This window comes from Capricornis sumatraensis, chromosome 4 (assembly GCF_032405125.1).
Source record: "Capricornis sumatraensis isolate serow.1 chromosome 4, serow.2, whole genome shotgun sequence".
Lineage (NCBI taxonomy): Eukaryota > Metazoa > Chordata > Mammalia > Artiodactyla > Bovidae > Capricornis > Capricornis sumatraensis.
In genome coordinates, this window is record NC_091072.1 from 70,351,014 (window position 1) to 70,375,412 (window position 24,399).

Here is a 24,399-nt window from a genome sequence, read left to right on the forward strand (position 1 = left end):
CCCCCTTGGCCAGGCCCAGTTGTGTCCCCCCACCCCCATCCCCTGCACATGAAGGCTACCCTCACCCACTCAGCCAACTGAACAGCGTGGTGAGGGAAACACTGTCTCTACTGCCCAGAGGAACAGGGGCTCCCCTGCAAGCATCTCACCCCCAGGTCTGGTGGGAGAGCTAATTCTGTCTCATTAGAGATAGAATTATCGCAAACAAGTTAATGGAGTTTTTAATGAAAACACTGCACTAATGAAAATGCTGAGGCTAGAACCTACTCTCTGCCTGCAAGACAAAGCAATCGGGGTCAGAATTTCTTCTTGATATTCATTCCGCAGTTCCTTTTAGGCCTAAAGTGAGCTGGGGATCTGAGCATAGAAAGCAGTTCATCATGGACTGAGTCCCAGACTGTAAGAGGTCAGAGACCCTCCTGGCTGAGGAAGGAAACTGCCTAAAATGCTGCTGCTGCTGCTGCTGCTAAGTCACTTCAGTCGTGTCCAACTCTGTGCGATCCCATAGACGGCAGCCCACCAGGCTCCCCCATCCCTGGGATTCTCCAGGCAAGAGTACTGGAGTGGGGTGCCATTAAACGCTGACGGGTCCTGTGAACTCAGCCGTCCTTCACCTCTAGACAGTCAGCTTTTGTTAAGGTGGTCAAGGCCACATGTCCTCACCCTCTTCTATTTTCCTCATTCTAGGTTCTCTGGATTCTAACAACTAAGTCTTCCCAGATGAAGAGGCAGTCGGGGCAGGTAGCAAACGTCCAGGACGGAATGTCATCTTTGAGTCCCAGTTCCGAATGTATTGATATGCATGTGACCTTCATTAAGTCATTTAACATCTCTGAATAAGCTTTCTGGCCTGAAATAGGAAAGCCTTCCCTGTTACCCTGCAGAAGGTTGTGAGAGCACTTTGAAAAAGTATATGTGATAGAGAAGTGTGTGTGTGTGTGTGTGATGATATGTTTATAAAAAACATCATGTCACATGACAAAATTTTATAAAAGGAGAACAGATTTGTGTTGCCAAGGGCTAGGGAAGGGAAAGGGGATTGTGGGAGGGACATAATGGAACAATAGGAGGAAGGCCCTGTAGTGATAAAACCATCCTATATCCTGACCATGGTGGCAGATGCCTGAACCTACACATGATAAAGCTATACAGAACTAAATACACTCAGTGAAATGAGTATAAAAAAACTGGAGAAATCTACATAAGATCAATGAATTATGCCAATGTCAATATCCTAGCAATAGGGTCAAGGAGATCTGGAGATTGGGGTTGATAAAGTGCTTTTAACAACTTGTGATAAAAATATATATATATATATAAACATGAAAAAAAAAAACCTCCTAGTTACAGTGGCATAGGATAGTTTTGCAAGATCCTACCTTTGAGGAAAACTGGTAAAGGTACACAGGATCACCCAATATTATTTCTCAATAAAAACTAATTTTAAAAAAGGTATTATATGTCTACTCTCTATTCCCCTGCAGCAACTTGTCGTGCTGTCCTCTAGGACGTTCCTCTTAAGCATTCCTCATGCATATGGAAAAAGGATCTCCTGGCTCCTCAAACAGAGGATCCCAGCAGAGATATGAGTGAATGCAAGGGGAGCTGCTCAGATACTTCTGAGCTTTCTCTTCTTCATCAACACTTCCCTCAGTCTCAAGAGGCCTGACCCCCATCACTCCTAGAACCTAACATTTTTTCCATAGTGCGGAAGGACAATTAGTTGATGCATGGAGCAGGACCCTCCGATGATTCTATCCTAAAGAATAGACAATTGTTGCTAAGAAAAACTTGTGTATTAATTATGGATGCCAAGTTCAGTAAGTATTGACTAAGCCTGGGTCTCAAGAAATAAAGATCAAACACACACATATCTAAACACAGCTAACAAATAGCTTTAATGAACTCTGGATGGATTTGCTGAAAACCAAAAATTGCTTCCCTTTTATCCTGGAAGTATAGACATGACCCTAATTAATCAATTATTTACTTATATTGCCCATTCCAACCACTCCAGACCTGTGACATATATGATCTGTTGCTCCAGTCCTCCCTGGCACAGAAGTGATGGATGGCGGGAGGTGGGGGTGGGGGGCACTGTTTCCTGCCAGGGAGTTAACTAAACCTAGTTTAATGCTATCTTAAACGCCTGGGGCTTTGCAACACTTGAAATTCTAATTAGTGCAGGAAAGGGCTAGGTTGAAACAGCTTGTACTCCCTCAAGTATACCCACTCTCAGGGCCCTGTAACCTAATGAGGTCTGTGAAATTTAAGATCCAGAAGAGAAATCCCTGCCTGGAGCAACAGCTGTACCCAGGATGACAAGGGGATTTGGGTTAAGTTAGTCCCTCCAGTTAGGAGGGAGAATACCCCCAAATGGTATGTGACGGGAACTCGCGTGACACTGGTCCAATTAGTTGTCCTAGAATTACTCTGGACTGACCCTCTGCTCTCGTTTGTGGCGATGTCAAGCGAAAGAAGGAGGGGTTCCAGTTAGAGACGTGAGAACTTACTCGCTACCTACAAGGGTGTGGTAGGGCAGGTGGGGAGAGTTGGGGCAGTGAAAATCGGGATCCCAAGAGCACTTCCTCATTGCCCCTGCAGGCTGGAGAGCTAAAGGCAGACAAACAGACCCACGACTCCTAAAAGAGCCCCCACAAAGGAAAAAAGTGTTTCTCTGCTACTACTTGGCAGTGCAGTAGGAGCAGGCTGAATGCTTGCTGAACACATTTGGAAAAGGAAGAGAGATAATCGTCCTAATGAATGTGCAGGAGACAATAGCAGCTCCAGTGGGAGGGTTATAAGCTCATTATGGTTTAATATGATGATTGATCATCTCTGCCCGCCAACATTATCCTAGAATAGTGATGAAGGTCGGAGAGACCCATGCCAGTCAGAACTCAAGCTCTGGTCCCCAGGAGATAGAAAACATACTTGAGGGTCACTTTTTTTTCATTGTAAAAATTCATACACCTGGCCCCAACACCATAACTCCTTTCCATGAAAAAAGCCCTCCACCCCCTGCCCCAGTTGGCCCCAGTTCGCTATGATTTCTCAGCCGTGGGCTGTTTCTCCATCTCCCTCTTCACCAGTTCTAGCTGATCCTCTCCCTAGTGACCCCACCTCATTCCCACCCTCTGAGAAAATAGCCACAGCTTCCAGTGCAGCACGGGTTTAGGTAGGTCCAAAGACCTTTCAGTGGGTACTGGCCGACACTCGGTTCAGGTAGAAGGCCCGGGAGACCTCCCGATAGGCATTTCGAAGCAACACATATGGGAAACAGGACTCCAGCATGTCCAGGGTCAGGAAAGAGGACTCCTCCACCACCTGGAAAAGAAAGGGCCAAGAGAGATGAGGACCCCAGGTAGGGCATCCACTGTGACACGCTGTTCCTCTTCATTTGGTTCCCTGGGCCCTCTGAGGCCATTAGAGTTACAAGTAAATGGGGTACCAAGGCACTGTCACTTCGTTTCACTCTCAGAAAGCAATGTTCTCTTCAGCTCCATTATAATGACCCCTGAGCCCCTCCTCAGGGTTATATGCAGGGCTCAGAAGCAGAAGGCAGGAAAGAATCACTTCTCTAGGGCAGAAAAACTCTGTTCTCTCTCATTCTGGAGGCTAAATGAGGTGTGAGTGGGCAGCACAGATGCAGGTAAGAACACATAAACGTGCTAATGACAAAGCTCTGCGGAGAAAAACACAATTACCACTGCAGGCCAAGCAAGAGGGCCCAGAGCCCACGCGGTTCAGTCTCCTCCCTCCCTTAGCACAGTGCTTGGGGAACAGTATGGATGCTGTATAAAGGAGCAGGCATGATTAATTAGTTTAATTAGAAGGCCTGTGTGCTGTGGAAATCCCTGCAGCCCCCACAGCCAAGCAGAAAGATAGATCAAGATGCCCGGGTAAGACGGAGGGTAGGGGCAGGGGGATATTACCGTAGAGCCGTACAGCCTAGCCTTGGGCCAGAGGGTTTCCTTCCCTGAAGAAGGAACGGGGTGTCTTTCCTTCCATACTCTCCTCGCCCAAGAGGTTACGGGACTAAAAAGCACTCTGGAGAGAAGTGTCCCATATCCTCTGGCATTTCACACAGATGGGCCATCCCAAATATGTCTGGGGTTTCAAGTCCTGAAAATTCACTCAGGAAAGAGATCTACCATCTCTATTCTAATGTTTTTCTCTCTCTGAAGCCCTTTTCAGTTTTTAAAATTTGTAAGGTACTGCAATACTCAAACCATGCACACACAATACACACAACAGCCTCAGAAGAGCAGACATCACAGGCTGAAGGAGAGAAAATCCGCCCGTAAAACTGTAGCTCTGATCTCAGGTTGGATGGCAGAAAGAATTTCTTGCTAAGCAAGATTTTGAAAACCTTAAGCCAGTAAAGAGATAAGATCTCTTTTCCAGGATATGACTCTTGGGCACGGGGAAATGAGTGATGGCTTCGAGAAGGATCCACTGGTCCGAGACTTCTATTCTCTGCTCTGTTAAGCACAGAAAATCACAGGGCTCCCAACTGGAGGAAATTCATGGCAGTGGAAATAGCTCGGAAGTGAAAGCCAAAAAACGGGTTCTAGTCCCAAATCTGCCCATGTATTTGGGGGGAGACCATGGATGTTATCTTTGCTTCCCTCTCCTCGGTTTCCTCACCTAGGAATGGTGAGGACTGGACTAACCGCCAGCATCTGATCTGTTTCTGACAACACCTAGGATTCCATGAGTCTATGAGAGAGTCATTCCTTCCCCCGTGAAACCCACTCCAGGAAGTCTGACAATAGTGGGGGTGGGCACGGCCCAGGCTTGACAGCCAAGACAGACCCCAGGGAGAGAGGTGCATGAACAGGATTTGGGGCTACATGAGTAGCCTCTTTACACAGAATACTGCTCCTTCCCGTCAGTCAGTTCCAATTTCTCTGTGGAAACATTTGCATTTAAATTGCTTTGCAGGAGCTAGTCCCTCTGTCTCGTCCCTCCTACAAAAAGCGCCGGGTCCTAGGGCTGTTCCAGCCACTCTGCAGGCCTGTGACGCCACAAGGGGCAGACACCTTGCCACACTTGGTGGGGTGGGGGGAAACGCAAAGCAGAGGGAGGAGGCAGTGCTGAGCAGCTGCACAGAATCCCCTCCAACCTCACAGAGGTGGGAACTGTCCAAGGACAAGGAACAGGCGTGCCTAAATCATTCAGAAACTAAACTGAGCAGCAGAGAGAGGGAACATTTGTTTAGCATCTATTATGTACCAGGCACTATTATATAAACTGTCTCATGAACCCTCACCCCTCTAGCATAAGGATGTGAAAGTGAAAGTCACTCAGTCCTGTCCAGCTCTTTGCGACCTCATGGCCTATACAGTCCATAGAATTCTCCAGGCCAGAATACTGCAGTGGATAGCCTTTCCCTTCTCCAGGGGATCTTCCGAACCCAGGGACTGAACCCAGGTCTCCCACATTGCAGGTGGACTTTTTTACCAGCCGAGTCACAAGGGAAGCCCAAGAATACTGGAGTAGGTAGCCTATTCCTTCTCCAGCAGATCTTTCTGACCCAGGAACTGAACTGAGGTCTCCTGCATTGCAGGCGTATTGTTAACCAAGAATCCCTGAGCTATCAGGGAAGCCCATCATAAGGATAACTGCCCACTTTTAAGGCTAAAGAATCAGAGTCTCAGAAAGGTTAATTAACTTGCCCCAGGTCATGCTGGGCTTCCCAGGTGGCTCAGCAGTAAAGAATCTGCTGCCACGCAGGAGCCACAGGAGACTTGGGCTTGATCCCTGGGTAGGGAAGATCCTCTGGAGAAAAGCATGGCAACCCACTCCAGGATTCTTGCCTGGAGAATTCCATAGACAGAGGACCCTGGCGGGCTATAGTCCATGGGGTCGCAAAGAGTCAGACAGGACTGAAGCGACTTAGCACACACGCACGCAGAGGTCATGCTGCTCTGAGACCGTGCTCTGCCGCCCTCCTTCAGCCCTCCTCGGCCTCCCCTGCCCTCTCACCTCCTCACCACACCCCCACACCTCAAGTCCATTCTCTTCTCTTCCTCATCATGACCCTTCATCAGCCCAACCTAGGCCTTTTCGAGCTAGAGAAACTGAGACACAGATAGCACTGAGTGCCTATGTATTCAAAGAAGGAGACCCAGAGGGAGTCCCAGGCACACTCGCCCCTAATACTCGTGGGCCTGGCCGAGAGTGCAAGTGGAAGCCCATGTACCACATGATAAAATAGTATATTCTTTCTTGCAACATCTGCAACATGTATTCATCCCTCAATATCATGGGGCACTGGAAGGGAATTAGTTTCCAGACCACCTGTGGAACCAATTCAGGGGTGATACCAGAATCTGTAGATACCCAAGTTACTTTTATAAAAAGGCATAGTACCTGCCTATAACCTATGATATCTTCCCATATTCTTTAAATCATCTCTAGATTACTTATAATACCTAATACAACATAAACGTTATATAAACAGTTATAAATACCATGTAAAGGCTATGTAAATAGTTGCTGGTGTGGGCAATTTTAAGTTTTGCTTTATGGAACTTTCTGGAATGTTTTTTAAAATAGTTTCAATCCATGGTTGGTTGAATCCATAGCTGAGAACCTGTGGATATGGAGGGCTGAGTGTACCTTTACAATTTCATGGAAGACAGGTTTGAATTTAGAATCGTTAGACCCCTCAGAGTTCTGTACCAGAGCAGGGAGAAGGGAGGGAATCAGCCTCCAGCCAGGTACCCCTTCTCCTCCCACCCCAGTTTGGGGGGTTTGTAGACACACATAATCTTCCTGTCTGCACATCTAAACTCCAGCCACACATTCCATGGGCTCTGGAGCACAGTCTGCCTCAGTAGGATGGACTCGAATACAGGACAAGCTCTACATGTGGGCTGGAACTGCTCAGGAAAGAATTCTGAGGCCCAAGAAGTCTTTAGTGGGAGCTCTGAGGAGGGGCACAGGCTCCAGGTGGGCCTGTCCTCTCCCCACAGGCCAGAGGAAGGGTCACTTAAACCCAGGGCCCAGAGCAGGAGCCCCTCCTGCCCACCTTTAAGTGCAGAGCTAACCTAGGAAATCAAACTTTAGAACAAGAGTGAGTAAGCACGTTGAAGAGGGAAACAAGATCAACAGTAAAAGATTGTTTAAAAGTTAACTGAGTCAGAGTTCCCAGAACTTTCTACCAAAGAAGGGGAAAAGCCTGAGCTTGGGAAACAGAAGAGATAGCAGGAGCTGCCTGATTCGTGTCCCACCTGGTTCCCTGCCTTACAGCTTTTCAGCTAAAAATCCCTTCCCTCTTCTGGGCTCCCCTCCTCCTCCCCCAGTTGAACCTTCTTCATGGTTCTCTTAAGGACAAGAAATACAGTGGTAGGAAGTGGCCAAGTAAAATCGAAGATGCATTGGACAGGTAGTTATGGATGAGGGACATCCCCGTCCATGAGCTCATCCCCATGGTGGGGGTGAGCTGTTCCTCCATATCACACTCAAGAGCTCTGCAGGAAAGGGGCCCAGTCAGCTAGGGGCCAGGAAGACACTGTGCCGCAGAGAAATCCTCAAAGACTCTACCTTGGGATGACAGGACAAATCTAGAATGTTAACCAGAATGTGAGGATTAGACCCCTTCAGGCAGAATTAAATTCTTAGTTAGTGCTTTTGGGTGATAACCACGGTAGGGAGCCAAGAACCCTATAGAGGATCCTCCCTCTGGCCCTTCCTCTCTGACCAACTTAGAGCAGATACATACCAAGCGCATGAGCAGAGAAATGGACTCCCGGTTTCTGGTTTTAAGCTTGTCAGTCTCTTGGCCCAGCTGCAGGAGGCTGACCGAAGCCACCTGTAAGGGAAAGATTTGTAAGGAAGCAGATTTTTATGAAGGTCAGAGTAGGACAGCCTCAGGCTACAGGAAGTCAAGAGAAGATCAAGGAGGTGAGTTAAGAAGTGCTGGGAGGCTTGAGGTGGGAAAGCGGTGAATCCCCCAGGCTTCAGAGACACACACTGCCTCCAAACTAGCCAGTGCAGATAACAGCCGGTTGCCAGGGATGCTGGAGGAGCGGTAGAAAGAGGCGAAGAGAGAAATTGCAACAGAGGCAGGTAATACTGTATGCCAGGAGATTAATCTCTTTTCCGAGGCGGCCTCCAGACACCACTGTCATCAGACTGTTTACAGCTGACTCCCCACCCGACTAGAGACAGAGCTGGGCCGCTGACTCAGACACAGCGCTTTTGGTATTCTCCTTCTGTCAACTCCCGAATGGCTGTCCTCTCCATTCACCTTCAGGTCCCCAGTAGATCAAAAAGAAAGAAAGAAACGTGACTAATTGCATCCCAGACCCAGAATACCTGTATTGAGCAAACAGAGAGGGTAAAAGAGGCAGTGAGGTGGGGGGCTGACTCCCTTCTCACCCCATCTTAGAGATCTGGCGTGAATCCTCTTTATATCTCAGATGCTCGGAGCCCATTCTGTCTGCTCTGCTGTACCGGTTTAAAGAGAGACCCTCTCACTAAGCTTCCAAGTCCCTGACATGTACTTCTTGGGACCAGGATGTGATTCCCTGGAGAATATGATCTACTGTTTCCTCCAAAAGAAGACAGATGAGGCTCTAGTTTTTAAATCAGAACCATGCTTTGCAAAAGAATAAGCTCCCTTCAAACCGGCAATCTGTTAAAACCTAGCGGGGTGGGATGGAGTGGAAAGGTGAGAGGGAGGTTCAAGAGGGAGGGGATATATGTACATCTATGGTGAATTCATGTTGATGTATGGCAGAAACCAACACAATATTGTGAAGTAATTATCCTCCAATTAAAAATAAATTAACTTTTTTTTTTAAAAAAAGAATAAGCTCCCTATTGCTGAGAATGCTCAAGCAGTCAGTGGGCAGTGGACCACATTTCAAAGAGTATGGATGAGATTCCTCCATGGAGGATTTAGAATGGAAAGCTCTGGGACCTCTCTGAACAATGGAAAGAGATTACTTATTCTGTGTTTTTCCAGAGGCAAAGCTTAGATCAATAGTGAGAGTTGCAGGGAGTCAAACTTCGGCTAAAAAAAATTTTTAACAACTTCTTTCAAACAAATTGAACATAACCTATAGTAAAAATCAGCTTCCTGACTGTAAGTTTCAGTCCCTAGAATTCGAGACCAGGGGGCTCTCAAAATAAAATCCCAGGATGGGCAGCACCAACATTACCCAGAAACTTGCTAGAAATGCAAGATTTTCCAGCCCCACCATTAATCTACTGAATCAGAAATTCTCCATGTGATTCTGATTCACGGTGAAGTCTGAGAATTTGAAAAAAGTTTGACTTTTTATCAGTATTAGAGTTGAAAGGGGCCTCATAGATGATAAAAGTCAGTGTCTCGAATCTGTATTTTAACGAACTCCTCAGGATATTGTAATGCACACCAAGGAAATACATCATGGATTTGGTTTAATATCTCTATTTAATAAATGGGAAAACTGTGGCCTCAAAAGTTTGGCTTTTCAGAGACCACGCAACTTCTCAGTGGCAGATCCAAAACTAAACTCAGATTTGCTAACTTAGTCCAGCACTCCTTCCAAGTATCAGGCAGAGGCTGAAATACCAGCTGTTAGGGAATTTAGAAGAAACTCTTGCCTTTCACAAAGCTGTCCCTCACTATTTAATGAACAAGATGGGAGGTTAGAATCCGAGGCCTGCTCAGTAATAACTGTCTATGGATTTAAGTCAAACCACTTGCCCCCAGATTTCACAATCATCCATTCCTTATAACCTAGACCCACTCACCACGAGAAATTCCTTGAGGTGGGTTTCAATGTTCTTGTTGTAGACTGTGAAGAGGGCAGCAGATACCTGGATGATGGCTTTGGTCAAGCAGTGAATATTGTTGCTGTAACCTAGATTATTATTGACAGAGAGGGAGAGAAAGGAAAGGAAATTGAACCATGCCAGGTGACCCCAGCTGGTAACTTGCCATTTTTTCAGTCTGGGCCAGCCCTATGTGACGCCAAAGGATGAGGAGCCATTCGAGGATTAGGAGAAAGATAGATAGTCTGATGGAATTTCACCTGAATTTAATTTTACAGATTGTTTATTCTCAAGAGCTTTCTGAAACAGAACTTTGCATCTGAGTCAGAAGTCTGTATTTTCCAGATAGATGTCTTGGTCTCATCTCCTGACCCCAGGACACTAACCTAAACCCACTCCTTACTTACCATCCTTCTCAATGCTGTAGAAGGAGGCAGCATCCATGGCAAGGAGTGGGAGGGAAACGGCCAGAAAGATCAAGAGCAGGCAGGCCACTTTATATTCTTCCTCAGGGGATGACAAATCTGGGAAAAGGAAAAGAGGGTAAGGTCAGTAAACAGGAGCTTTCTTCCACGGGGTCCTACTTCACAGAACTCCTAGGAGTGTCCCATGAGAAAATATCTGTGAAAAGACTTTGTAGAGCGTTATAGGCAAGTCATTACTGCTGTTAGTGAGAGGCCTGAGTCCCAGAGGCTTCCACTGGTGACTGAGCAGAGCTTTTGGCAAAGAGCTCAGCTGACACGCAGGCTGAGGGCACTCTGTCAGCTGCCTGATGGAGTGGAGAGGCGGGAAGGAGAGCAAAGACTCTCATCAAAACCGAGAGAGAAGAGGGAAAGCCAGTCTGGCAACTTGAAAAGGCTTCATACCAACCCCCTGGTTCCATCCTATTCGGAGTGTGTGCAAGTATGAATGTGCTAATCAGAGGAAATGTGTAATGGAAATATAAGAGACAAGTGTGAGACCAGGGGAAGAAGTGAATGGTGTCAAGATGATTAGAGGGGAGGGGAGAAAGTAAGATCATTCTGGGGAACTGGGACACTATATACCACATAACTAGGCATGAAATCATGTCTGTTTCCCTCACTGTTTCATCTGCATTAATCTTATTTCCCTAACAAGACTGTAAGTTCCTTGGAGCACTTGCTGAGTACCAGACTCACTTAATACTTTTTAGCTGATTGACAGATCAACTGGTTGGAACCTGACTAGAAATCGAAATTGCCTGTGGAAGTATTTTCTGGGGATTAGGGACTGTGCTTTAAGTCTTTCCTTAGCTCCCAGTTTCTACCCTCTGAATTCACAATCCCAAATAAAGACGTCTTTGACACTGACGTTTTCCCACCCCAAAACAGGGCCCAAGCCCTCCGCCACCCCGTTCCCCAGTGGTACCAGTTTTCAGATTGGCAATGGCAGCCACCAGGGCTGGATCAATGTCACAGTCCACCCCCGCAGCAGATGCCAGCTCAAAGATGCTCAAGGTCACCTGGTGGAGAAGAAAACAACATTCTGGAGAGCATTCCCTGGAGAGAAGTACTTGGCAGAAGCTACAGGTGGCCAAGACCCCTGGATCACAGATTTTAAACTTTTGGTATATTATCATCTTTTCTAGGTATTCCTTTCATAGGTCTCCCTAACCTGCAGGGAAAATACATTCTTTTTTAAAAAGCCCAAGGCTTTAGCATGGCCTTCAGATTCTCCACAGCACAAATTTACTTTTCCAACTTTATTTCCTCAAACGCTTCCTACAGGCAATGCAGATGTATTCACCATCTCTAAGCTACAACTTACTTTCTTCTTTTCATACTCCGGTTCCTGTGCATCCCTCTTCAGGAGTGTCCTTTCTTCTTGAGAGACCATAGGAAATAAATTGGTCCCTGCCCCTGGTTCCTGACACAGGGCTTCTAAAACCCTTATAATTCCCTAAGTGATAAAAACAGCATTTTTTGTTCCTATGCAGCAACTCTGGTTGGGCTCCTGGCCAGCTCCTAGATAGAGGCTGGTCACCAGAGAGACCAAGCCTTGATTAGAAACTGGGAATTTTCAGCTCCACCCTGCACCCCCTACACACACACCCACTTCTACAGACAGAGGAGAGGGCCTGGAAATGGAGTTAATCATGCCTATGTGAGGAAGCCTCCATAAAATCCCAACAGTATAGGGTTTAGAGAGCCTCCAGGTAGGGAACACATCCACAGACCAGGAGGGTGTTCAGCCCAAAGGCAGAAAGTCAGAAGCTTATGTCATCAGGACCGTCACAGGTCTCGCCCTGTGTATCTTTCCATATGGCTAGTCTGAAAGTAGAAGTGAGTGTTAGGCGCTCAGTCGTGTCTGACTCTTTGGGACACTATGCACCGTAACCCACCATATCTCCTCAGTCCTTGGAATTCTCCAGGCAAGAATACTGGAGTGGGTGGTCATTCCCTTCTCCAGGGGATCTTCCCAACCCAGGGATCAAACCCGGGTCTCCTGTATTGCAGGCAGATTCTTTACCTCTGAGCCCCTGGGAAGTCCATATAGCTGTTCTTCTATATCCTTTATCACATCCTTTAATAAACTGGTCAATGTGTTTCTGTGAACAGCTCTAGCAAATTAATGGAACCTAAGGAGGTAGATGGAGAAGGCAATGGCACTCCACTCCAGTACTCTTGCCTGCAAAATCCCATGGACAGAGGAGCCTGGAAGGCTGCAGTCCATGGGGTCGCTGAGGGTTGGACACGACTGAGCGACTTCACTTCCGCTTTTCACTTTCATGCATTGGAGAAGGAAACGGCAAGCCACTTCAGTGTTCTTGCCTGGGGAATCCCAGGGACAGGGGAGTCTAGTGGGCTGCCATCTATGGGGTCACAGAGTCGGACACGACTGAAGCAACTTAGCTGCAGCAGCAGCAGCAGCAAGGAGGTAGATATTGGAACTTCTGACCTATAGCCAGTTGGTCAGAAGCACAGGTTTGCAACTGGCTTCTGAAGAGGGGGCGGGGGTAGGTGTAGACTTGTGGAAGTGAGCCCTAAACATGCGTGATCTGACACCAACTCCAGGTTGATAGTGTCAGAACTGAATTAAGCTGCAGGACATCCAGCTGGCATCGCAGGGAACTGGTGTGGGGACATCCTCCAAACACTTGGTGACCAGAAGTGTCAGAAGTGACATGTTCTGTGTGAGAGTAAAGGAGATATTCAGCAGAGAATCACACAGTAGGGGAGAACTGGGTTTTTCCCTACATAGGAAGGGAAAAAGGCAAGTTTTTCCTATTTACTTCTCCTCTGCTATATCCAACTGACACCCACCCTTGAGGCCTACCTTGAATCTCACATTCTCTATAGAGCCCTCCCTATTGACTGCAGCTCATGCTCATCTTTCCCTCCTTAACTTGGCACCACTTACTCAGCACTGATCACAGGCAGCACCTGGTATCATCAGTTATCTTCTCAGCTTGGAGGCAAGACGTATGGTGTGTCTCACCAACGAGATTACAATATGTTTTTAACCTCATGGCATAGAGAGGGGAGAGAAAGTCCTGGAGTGAGAGGATCTGGGTTCAAATCCTAGCACCACCACTTACTAATTGCGTGACCCTGGCTAAAAGTGACTTAACCTCTTGGAGCCTCCATTTTCTCATCTGTAAAACTGGAATAAAAATACTCACCTTACAGAGTCGCTGTGAAGATTAAATTAGATCACATAAGTAAAAGGACTTCCCTAGTAGCTCAGCTGGTAAAGAATCTGCCTGCAATACAGGAGACCTGGGTTCAATTCCTGGGTCAGGAAGATCCCCTGGAGAAGGGATAGGCTACCCACTCTAGTATTCTTGCCTGGAGAATTCCATGGACAGAGGAGCCTGGCAGGCTACAGTCCATTAGGTCGCAAACAGTCTGACTTGACTGACTTCCACTTTCACGTTTTGCATATAACGCATCTACCCCTAATTGGGCTTCCCTGGTGGTTCGGCTGGTAAAGAATTCGACCGCAATGCGGAAGACTTGGGTTTGATCCCTGGGTTGGGAAGATCCCCTGGAGAAGGAAAAGGCTACCCACTCCAGTATTCTGGCCTGGAGAATTCCATGAACTGTATAGTCCATGGGGTCACAAAGAGTCAGACACAACTGAGCAACTTTCACTTTATTACCCTAATGACTCCCAGCATCACTGAGAGACTAATAAACCTTGTCCCTTTTGCTCTGCTTCCTTTCCCTCAAAGCCAGGAGCTCTGCATTCCTTTTATCCTCTCTAGGTTTGAACACAATGCTAAGCACATAGAAGGCATTCAGTTAATGTTTATTGATTGATTCCTGAATCCTTCATTGTACTTAGAATCAGGTTCCCAAGATGTAGCTCCAAACACCCGCACCCACTAAAGTACTTGGACTTTAGAGGTTAAGAAAAAAAGCCTTCAAAATGTTCTGAGAGGACAAGGATAACTGTTTCACTAGCAGATAACTAAGTAGAGTATCTTTTGCAAAGAACCCCACGGATGTAACAGTAAACACACACTGCCTACTATGCTAGACCCAGAAGGTAAACCTCAGCATTCTGCTCCGCCCTGTTTAAATTCCCTACTAACTAAATAACCCTGCTAGTGGCAACCGTGACCTAGGAGATCGGGGAATTTGGTCCATAATCTGTGGTTTTCTAGAGGAAGAAGGTGATGGTTGAAGGAAACTTCTTCACCTTTTAACCTTCTTCTGGTCTCATCTTCTTGCCCCTCGGAGGTAGTAACAGAATTTCTGATGGACAGGCCAGCCCCATCTCCACACACCTGCTTATCCTCACAGGCAGGCAGAGCCTAAAGCTCAAAGCTGCCAGGAAGATACTGGCTAGACACTCCTGACAGACAGGAGCATTCCGCCCCAACATCAACAGCTGCCAGAAACCCGGGGCCCACAGTGAAATCCAAGCCAGGGCCTGAAGGAGCAGCCATCCAGTGAAAAATCACCCCTCATGGCCCGTGACCACTTGGCCCTCATCTGATTTCAGGCAGAGAGAGGGGAAATTTTCAGGATTCTTCTGACCTCAAGGTAAGGGAAGTTGTTTTTTCCCTTAGCATCTAACTACTTCCCGTGGGGTCGGAAAGAGTCAGACATGACTGAGCGACTGAACAGCATCTTCCTGTTAACCAATTTCCTCCTCTCATAGACCTCCCTCCATTAATGGAGTCAGTTATAAGAGAAGTGCCCTGCCCTGTGCACTGGGCAGCTATATTTCCTGCGAAACATACTTATTTGCTCCAGGTGATTCAAAAGGCAAGCTAGCGTGAGGAGAGCGAGCGGAAACGGATGTTTAGGTTGGGTGCTGACAGAGGCCCCTCCCCTTTTCCCCAGGCCTACCGGAAGTGAGGCCTGAGGGTGGGTGGGAATGGAAGAATCAACTTTTACAGAAAGTTCCCAGGCTCCTGACTAAAAGAGGGGACTTGTCTGCACATCGTTCAGAATCTAATTTGCACATCTTAGGAGAAAACCTATAGATACTATGATCCTTGCCCTTACTGCTCTCCCTCCAGTAACGTTCCCCAGCCCCCACAGGATCTCCCCAGGGCTCCCCTACTCTGAACTCTCTTCTCTGACCAAAATTCCTCCCTCCACAAAACCTCCCCAGATATTTTTCTGTTGAAAACCTGGCTCTTGTTCCTGTGGTATTCTGCAGAGCCCTCTCCTCCCTTCCAAGATCCTAGCTCTATCCTTTGTCAACAACAGAAATCTCCTGGTTGGATTCCATTTTGCATTCCCCAATACCTTGATATCTGTGTCTGGAGTGACAAACTCCTTCAGGCATTCGATGGGACCCATGAGAAACGGGCAGTGGGCAGAGAAAACCTGGAGGAAAGAAGACAAATGAGTCCGAGGACAGAGGCCAGCACCTTCAAACATAGGTGGAAACAACAAAAAAAAAAAAAACAGGGCCTCAGCTTAGATGAGAACATAGCCAACTTTCTGTGTTACTTCCCTCGTCACACGTCCAGATTTCTCCAGCTCATCTGTCCTCAGAGATCTTCCAGGACTTACCGGATTAAGCTCCTTTCTTCACAATGCTTGCCAACCCTTTCCACAACTTCTCACACAAGCCCCACCCAGCGCTTTATTCTGCTTATCCTGTGGCAGCCCCCGCCCCCACTCACCTCCCGAAGTCCCTCTTGGGCCATGGCCCTAAAACTGAGGATAACACCAATGATGGTCATGCGCTTCAGCACGTTATCAGCCCCTAAGGAGAAAGAAGAGCATGAGAGAAGAGCATGTGGGAAAACGGCGATGGTTTTGCTTCTTCAGACCCAGCCGAGGCCTCATAGCTCCAACAACCCCTTGTGATCCACAATGCTTTTCCTGCAGTTCCTTCTCCCTCTGGGGGATGTGCTCACCTGTCAGCTGGGGCACCAAAGAAGCCATCAAGTCCGCCTTGTTGAAGTTGGATCTGATCTGAACAAGTACATCCATGTTTTCTACCACCAGCTTCTGCAGTCAGAACAGAGACATTAAGCAAGAAAAGACGAGACCCATGGTACATCTCTCTCCAGTCTCCTACGCCTACTCCGCTTCCCCCGAGGCTGGACCTTCTTCCCGGGGTCTTGCATCCACAGTACCTTCAGCTCCACAATTTGCGAAGTCACATGCCACATCAGGTTTTCACTCAGGAACTTCATGCCGTACGGGCCCAAGAGTTCAGCTAAGGCCCGCATCTCTGGAATAGAGTTGCAGAGACCCCAGGTAGGACTCAGAGGGCACTGGGGCATTTGCACAATAGCTATAGGATAGTCTGAACATTTCTAATGTTTTTCAGCAAGGAAAGGAAATGGCAAGGAAGGGAAGTAGGGAGCAAATGTGGCCTGAAATCCTGCATTCAGGTGACAGGCCTGGCCTGCCTGTGGGACAGTTAACCTTCTACCCACTGGCACTCACACCAAGATGTACCACAAATGATAGCTATTTACTTTTCATTCTTACAGGAATCTGGACTTTGCCAAGTCCAGATATCTGGACTTTCCTCTTGCTGTACTAGCTGCACTAGCTTTATGAGATGGAGACCATCTCTGAGCCTCAGCTCCCTTCTCTGTAGAATGAAGAAATTAAAATCCACCCTGAATACCTCACAGAGTTGCTAGGAGAGCAATCAACACACATCCCCATTATCCCAGTTGTTTTTTCCTCTAAACACTTCTTTCCTTCAGTCTGCTCCATTACCTTATCCCTCCCTAACCAGCCTGCTTCTGGCCCTTTGTGGATTAAATAAAGCCTGGCTGGGGAAATCCCATGTTGGAAACCTGAGGGACAAATTCAGACAGGAAAGAGCTCCAGCTTTGATCTCTGGCTATGGACCATCCCAGCAGAGAAAACCATAAAGACCAGAAGTAACAAGAGATGAGGAGAGGAAAGGTGAGTTTAACCTAGTTAATAAGGGTTCAGAGGGAAAGGGAAGTTGAGGCCCCCATGCTCAAGGGTTTCAAGGCGGGACCAGTTGATCTCCACCTCTACCACTGACAAAAGCAGTGGAGCTGGCCACAGCAGCTGACATGGAGTCTCACGTGGAATAAAATATCAGACATTTTTAGAGCCACCTATTTACAATAGGAACAACTGAGCTGAGAACTAGGAAAGGAGTTCCTAACTGGTCACCTTAGATAATGCTAAAATGCTGACAGAGAGGCAGAGGGGCTGAACTACCCTTTCTGGAGAAAAGACCCACAGACCCACCAGTTTGGATCCACCTTACTCTAGTCCTCTCTAGGCTAGTAACCCTAGGGCCTCCTTCTCTATCCATCTAGCTATTTTTGCAGCAGCATTGCCCCATCACCATGGTAACCCTAGGAAATTGGGGTGGGGGTGGCAGGAGGGGAAATCAACATTACCTCCTGCTGCTCGTCAGTTGTCAGCAAGACCTAAAGCTGATTTTAGATGCTGCCTACAGCTTGTGGGAGGAGTTGATGAGAAGGGGACATCTGAAGCCTCCAGCAGGTAGAGAGTAGGGTCAGCTCACTGATGGAGTCAGTGTGAGGGCAAGAAGAAGGCAGAGCTGGAGAATAGAGCTGCGTGCTCTGCCCTCCATAACACCCGCTCCAAGGAAGGGGAAGAATGGAGAGGGCAGCATCACTGAAACATCTCCTACCTGTCTCAGATCCCATGCGGGGTCCATGAGAGGAAGGAGGAAGCAGTTGGATAGTTCATGAATCAGTCAGTAAAACAAATCTATTAAGAAGGATCTGCACGGCTTCAAGCCCTCTTTAAAAAGAGAATAACTTCCCAATTCATTCATGACACACTCCTCATCTGCCTGCCTTAAGACACTAAAGCACTTCTGAACACTGGGAAGCAGCACGATGAAGTGATTAAGCACCTGGGTTCTGGAATTTGACTGCCTTGAGCTGAAATTCCAGTTCTACCATTTATGAAAGTGCAAACTTAAGCTCCGTCACCTCTTGTGTCTCAGTGTCCTCATCTGTAAAATGGGGGTAATAACAACCTCAAGGCTGTTGTGAGGAGTGAAGGAGTTAATAAATGTGAACATTCAGAACCTAGCCCACACTAAACGTCATTGGTTATGTTATCATCGTTATTAAATATCAGTTATCGAAAATGTATCCCTCAGGAAGAAGATGCCACAACATGAGATCACTGTTTAATAATTCCAAACATCAGAATGTCCTTACATTTATCCTTTACCCTTCATCGTATGTCCTACTCTCTACTTTTTGTGGAAATGGAAAATACCCACTTACTACCCTTTGGAGAATAAATCCTTTCAATGACTTAAGTGCCCCTGCCCAGCTCTTAACTCCCTTCATCTTCTCTCTCCACCATCAACCCCCAAGCCACTTCCCAATTCTGGGTCTCACTTGAAATCTCTCCTATCGTCCCTAAGGTAGAGTCTAGCAGAGATCTAGAAGAGTATAGAATGAGGCTCTGGGAAGGCAGGAGAACACAGATGGGGTCCGTCAATTGGGATATTGTACCGAGGGGAAAGCTCGGCTCCTTAACAGGAGACCAGACTCTGAGCTCACCAGAGACGTCAGAGAACTCCTCTGCGCTGAAGTTCTGCTCCCCCTCTCTGGGGAGGCTGATGAAGGCCTGCATGACTGGCGAGAGGATGATGGTCCCGCTGCTTGCCTGTCTCAGCAGACTTTCTAGGTACCTACAGGATTGGCCAAGAGAGCACAGAAGATGAGTGTTCACTCCCTTCCTCCTACCACCACCACTGGGCTCAGGAAGAGGAACTCCACGAAAGGCTGGGGTGGTGGGGAGAGACTGGGGCGGGAGGAGGAGACACCACATAAACATTCCAGGCTGCTGGCTCAGAAACAACCGGCAGTAACATGACTCCGCTTTGCCTCTAATCTGCTGGACATTGGCTGTGCTGTCAAAGGGAACGGTGGACATGCCCCACCGCCTTTTCCAGCTATTGCACACCCCGCACTCTTGGCCTTTCTCTGTCAGGTAAGACAAGCCTAAGCTGACAAGACAAAAATTCCTACTAATTGGGCTCCTCCAAAATATACTTACCCTCAACCTCCTCAGTGAGAGTTTTCGACTAAGAGCCTAGGAGCCTGGAAATGAGTCTCAAGTCAAACCTCCTGGGCAGAGAGAAGCCCAGTGAACACTTGTCATCCAGTCTCCAAATATCCCCTCCTGACCTCTGGGCAAGCTAAGAAGGCTTCCAGCCAATGACACCAGAGGGCTTGGTAACCCCTGTCACTCACCCAGGCACTAGCTATAGCCCTAGGTCTTACAGAAATCACAAGCTAACACGGGTAGGTCAAAACCAGCACTCAACGTGCGGTTTTTTTCCTTTTAATTTGAATTCGCTGTCAAAATTTTTAAGTGGAGATTATAATAATTTAGTGAGGCAGCAATCAGATGGTACTAAGTGGTGGCTGCCCCTTTAGAAGGGCATGCCCTTACTACTCAAAGTTCCCACCCAGCCCACAAGACCCATTTCCCTTACCTGCCAGGCCCAGCTTGATATATGTATTGCAAACCCTGTCTCAGGCTTATCCCCCTTCTCAGGGGGTTCTTTGCAGCCTGACTCATACTAAGCTGATATTGGATTAAGAGCGCCACCCAGTGGCTTAGGGAGGTAGGAATACAGCTCCTTTCCATCCTTAAAACCTCAAAGGAAGTATTGCTGATTCCTGCCCCCTCCAGTTTGGGGGAGGAGGCCCCTTTCCCTATGAAAAACACTCTACTAAACATAATATGGTCATGTTGGAAGATGAGGAGACAGTGCTCTGGAGAGAAGGTATGAGATAGAATGGTCTTCAGACGGAGAAGTTGGGTGAAAAGAAAAATAAGAGAACTTCAGAAAGAGGAAGAAAGATCATTTGAAATGAAAACAGAATCCAGAAAAGAAAGGTCAGGAACTGCAGATGAAGAGGAAAAGGGCAGGTCAATGGGTGTCACGTGGAAGCTTGGAAAGAACCCTCATGGTGGAGAGAGGACATCTGAGTTTGCCCCAGCTTATAGCTCTAGTCCTCCGGCAGAAACAAGCCTCTGTTTGGGGGTCTATGACCCTAGGAGCTGAAATGCCTGGTCTTGAGGTCCTACCCTGTAAAGGAAAAAGTGCTAACAAAAAGAGTAAGGCAGAGAGAGAGGATAAGCAACACTGACCAGTTTGTGTAGAGAGTGGTGATAGTCTGCTCCCCACATGAGTCCAGTGGCTGTGTCTGCTGCAGGAGGGCATTGCGGATGACTCTGGACACATCTGCACCCAGAAACTGGGCCAGTGACTGTATGAAACTGATGTACGCTTTGACTCCTGCCAACAGCTCAGAAGGCCTGGCGATCTCCTGGGTTGTAGCATTGTAGCCAGCCAGCCACACAATGGCTCTGCATGATAGAAACCATAATCACAGTCATCATGTCCAACATAGTAACAGTTATCACACTTATACTGTGTTCTAGGTGCCGCACTATGATTTCACTACACACATTATCTCATGTAAGCCTCATAGCAACCCAAAAAGGTAGGTACACTTATCTCCATTTCATGGTGAAGAAACTGAGGCACAGAGAAGTTCCAGTGACAGAGCCAGGACTTGACTCCAAGAATATTTGATTCTCAGTCACCATGTTCTTCCGCCTCCTCTAGGGAAATTTAGATCAGGTGGTAAAACATGTAGGCTCCCAAACGCCATCTAACTGTATGAGCTGTCTCACAACCTCCTGTATTCTCAGGGCCAGCGTTTGTCTTTTCTCTTTGGAAAGAATTAGTTCCAGTCACTGTCAGAAACGGAAAACCACACCCAGAAATCCTTAGATGTGCAGTGCAGTGCTGAGCGGCCATGGGATGCCAGGTGGAGAGAGTGCGCCTGGCAAGCACGCAGCTATAGCCAACCTTAGAGGAGGAAGACCTGTCAGCACTGTATTATTTCAGGGGCACATCAGCAACACCCCCTCCCCCTTGGACTCACAGACCCTTCCAAAATACCTTCCCCGGGAACCTGAGAATTCACAGTGGGAGTCAGTCCTCTTCCTTCAGACTTTCTTCCTTGTTAAACTGTAAACAGGGGGCTTCCCTGGTGATCCCGTGTTTAAGAACCCACCTTGCAATGCAAGGAACACCAGTTCAATCCCTGGTCCAGGAAGATCCCACATGCCGCAGAGTGACAGAGCCCGTGTGCCACAATAATGAGCTCCCACTCTTTAGCTGAAACTGCTGAAGACCATGTGCCTGGAGCCTGTGCCCCGCAGCTAGAGAAGCCACTGCAATAAGCCCTCACACCGGAACAAAGAGTAGCCCCCACCTGCTCCAACTAGAGAAAGCCCACGCGTAGCAGTGGAGACCCAAAATTAAATAAATAAATAACTATGAAAACAACAATAATAAAAAATGTCAACAGAAGGAGGAAAAGGAACACCACCAGCTTTTGTCAGTCAGCAGCCCATCAATATGAATGAGTCCATCAGGTCCTCCCTAAATTAGCCACAGGTGTCTGGGAGTTTTGTTTGTTTTGCATTTTTGGGAAAGTGTTTATGGTGGGGAGGGGGGGAACAGGAGCACCTGCTTCGTGGATGAAAAGGAAAAGCACTTGAGGGAAAATACTACAGAAAGGACAGACTGGATGCAAGCCTAATCTACCTAATCTATTTTAGAGTTCTCATTGAGGCCAAATCTTTAGGCCAGCTTCGGGGCTTTAGGAGCAAGGGTGTCAATGAAGAAAGTATTAGAGACGTTCAGGAAAAACTAAAATATCACACCCATGCTGCTCCAGGGCCTAGAAACCACTGCCAGTTTCTGAAGGTTCACACATGGATGATTATCAAATTGTCATCTTGACATTTTGTATGTGCCTGAGACACTTCCTTCCATATAGCTAAAGTGTAAGGTATGAAAACAAACTAATTTTTACTGTCACCAAGGCAAAAACCTAATTGGAAAACCAAGCCTCCATCTCCTCCAATCAAGGTACAGACTCCTAACTATTCTCCCTACTTCTGTCCTTGCCCCACTAGTGCAGGATGAACCTGCTGAGATACTGAGTGAGATCGCGTTCCTGCTCTGCTCAAACCCTGCCAAGCCTCCCTGTCTCACTCGGAATCAAAGCCAAAGTCCTGAGGGTGGCATACAGGCAGCTGAACCGTCTGTCTGCCCCTCCTCCAGCCTCTCTGACCTCACGTCCTACCAGGCTCCCCCCTGCTCACACTGGCCTCCTCCATGCTCACTGAGCACACCAGGCACGCTCCCACCTCAGATCCTTCACACTTGCTGTTTCCTCTGCCTAGGATGTTCTTTGCACAGACAGTCACCCACTTAGCTTTCTCAGTTCCTTCAGGGAGCTCATTCAAATGTCACTTTCTCGAGCAGGCCTTCCCTGGCCACCCTATGTAAAATTCTGCCACCGCCGCCACCGCGATACCCTTCCTAGCTCCTTCTCCTGCCTTTCTAGAGCTTATCATTTTCTAATCTAATACTAAACATCCTTTGTTCTTATTTTGTTTGTCTCTCCCATTAGAAGGAAACTTCATGTGGCCAGGAATCTTTATTCCTTTTGTATACTGCTGTATCAACACCTTAGAGAACACTGCTAACACAAAGTAGATGTCCAATAAATGCTTGCTGAATGAATATGGGAATACACTAGTATACATACTGTAAAAAGAAACACAGAAGACTAGCAGATTATTCATAAAAACGTCTTCCCCTCATTCCCTAATTTGCTGACTATAGTGGCCAATTTCAATACAAGGAATGTTCCTGCAAATTTCGGGGGCAACATAATGAGAGGCAAAGTGAGGGGAAGGGAACTTATTTCGTTGAGGCCTATATATGTCACTCAAGATTATCTTTAATGCTCTACCGATTCTCAATTACAGGTAATTCTCATAACAAGGTAAATATCATTATCCTTACTTTATAGGGTAGGAAATTGAGGCTCAAACAAGAGAGATAACCTGCTCTGGTGTCTAGGTGAAGAGCATCAACACAGATCTGCTGACTTCAGAGGCCCCATTCACTCTACTAAATCATTTCTGGTTGTTTATCAAAACAGCCTATAAAGGTTTGGGCTTCTCTTCATTTATTTGTTTTAAATAGAGATGCCTAGGACCTATGCCAGATTAGCTGCTTCAGAATGACCACCAAGATGGAGCTAATGGAACCCAACTTTGAGAATTACCATACTAAGCAAGGAGAAGACAAGGAAAGAGTGGTACCTGTTGAATCTGGCCTCCAGGTGGCTGCTGAGATACTCAGAAGGGAAGATGGTGTGTTCAAACACAGAGAAGCTCTGTACATGATTCATTGTCAGTGCCAACTCCGTCAAGTTTAGGTGTAGCTTGTCCATGCTGGGTAAAATTAAGAGAGCAAAATGAGCCTCATTACAGGTCTGGCCCTGCCTGCTAGTAGCTGGGAAGGATCTGTCAGGCCCATCACTCCTGGATTCCTTTCATCTTCTCAAAAAACTCATCCTAGAACAGTACACATTAATGCTGACTTCAAACGCAAAGGAGAAAATTCACATTGACTTGCTTCTCCCTATCTGCCATTCCCCACCGCCACTCCCGCTCCCCTTTGCTGGCATCCTTTCTCTCGTCCCTGCCTCCCTTCCTTGAGATGGTGCTGGCTGGCCCTGCAGGGCCCAGGGCCTCACTTGGTGACAACGCTGCGGTTTTTCCGGTGGCTCTCCGCTCCTGGCTTGTCCCTCTCAGGCTCTCCTTTTCTGGGAGTCTGCCTCTGCTTCATGGTTTTCTTGTTCTTGGCCTTGCTGATGGTAGTGGCACAGTGCTTCGGGAGAAGCTTTAGAAACAAACACACATGAATGGAGAAATGAGATTCCTTCCTCAAAATGCCGGGGAGTCCATCTGACAGTTACAAGCGGGTCCTTCCTCTGCTGCCTGCTCTTTGCTCACTCAGCCTTTCTCTCTCTTTCCTTCCATGCTTCTCATTCTCTAGTGGGGGCCTACCTAGCATATGCTCACCTCTGTTAGTTTTCATTAAATATCTACCCATGGTTAGCTTCAGAGTTTCAAGATGGCAGCTTCCTTCAGGGACCAGATCATCAATTCCCCCATCCACTTCCTTCAAGAAAGTCTTTCCTGGTGGAAAATTTCTAGTAGAAAGAATCTAAGAGCTCCACTCAATTGTGCTTTCAGGGGTCTTTCAACCTAGGAAGATGGTCTGTTTTTTGCTAGTGTGGAACTACCATCTCAC

General features: G+C 47.3%; 1 protein-coding gene across 1 annotated transcript in view; it reads right to left on the reverse strand.

Moving 5' to 3' along the window:
* Nucleotides 1–1,989: 1,989 nt before the first annotated feature.
* The window catches only part of NCKAP1L (NCK associated protein 1 like), a 42,336-nt gene continuing 19,926 nt past the window's right edge, over nucleotides 1,990–24,399 (reverse strand). Inside the window, exons 19-31 of the mRNA XM_068970536.1 lie at nucleotides 23,840–23,985; nucleotides 23,403–23,534; nucleotides 20,358–20,576; nucleotides 18,755–18,885; nucleotides 16,343–16,440; nucleotides 16,121–16,214; nucleotides 15,884–15,966; nucleotides 15,501–15,581; nucleotides 11,164–11,257; nucleotides 10,182–10,298; nucleotides 9,754–9,863; nucleotides 7,733–7,822; nucleotides 1,990–3,327 (exon numbers count right to left, since the gene is read on the reverse strand). Of these exons, the coding sequence (XP_068826637.1) occupies nucleotides 3,196–3,327; nucleotides 7,733–7,822; nucleotides 9,754–9,863; nucleotides 10,182–10,298; nucleotides 11,164–11,257; nucleotides 15,501–15,581; nucleotides 15,884–15,966; nucleotides 16,121–16,214; nucleotides 16,343–16,440; nucleotides 18,755–18,885; nucleotides 20,358–20,576; nucleotides 23,403–23,534; nucleotides 23,840–23,985 (1,527 nt within the window). The 3' untranslated portion in view covers nucleotides 1,990–3,195. The remainder of the gene's footprint in view (nucleotides 3,328–7,732; nucleotides 7,823–9,753; nucleotides 9,864–10,181; nucleotides 10,299–11,163; nucleotides 11,258–15,500; nucleotides 15,582–15,883; nucleotides 15,967–16,120; nucleotides 16,215–16,342; nucleotides 16,441–18,754; nucleotides 18,886–20,357; nucleotides 20,577–23,402; nucleotides 23,535–23,839; nucleotides 23,986–24,399) is intronic.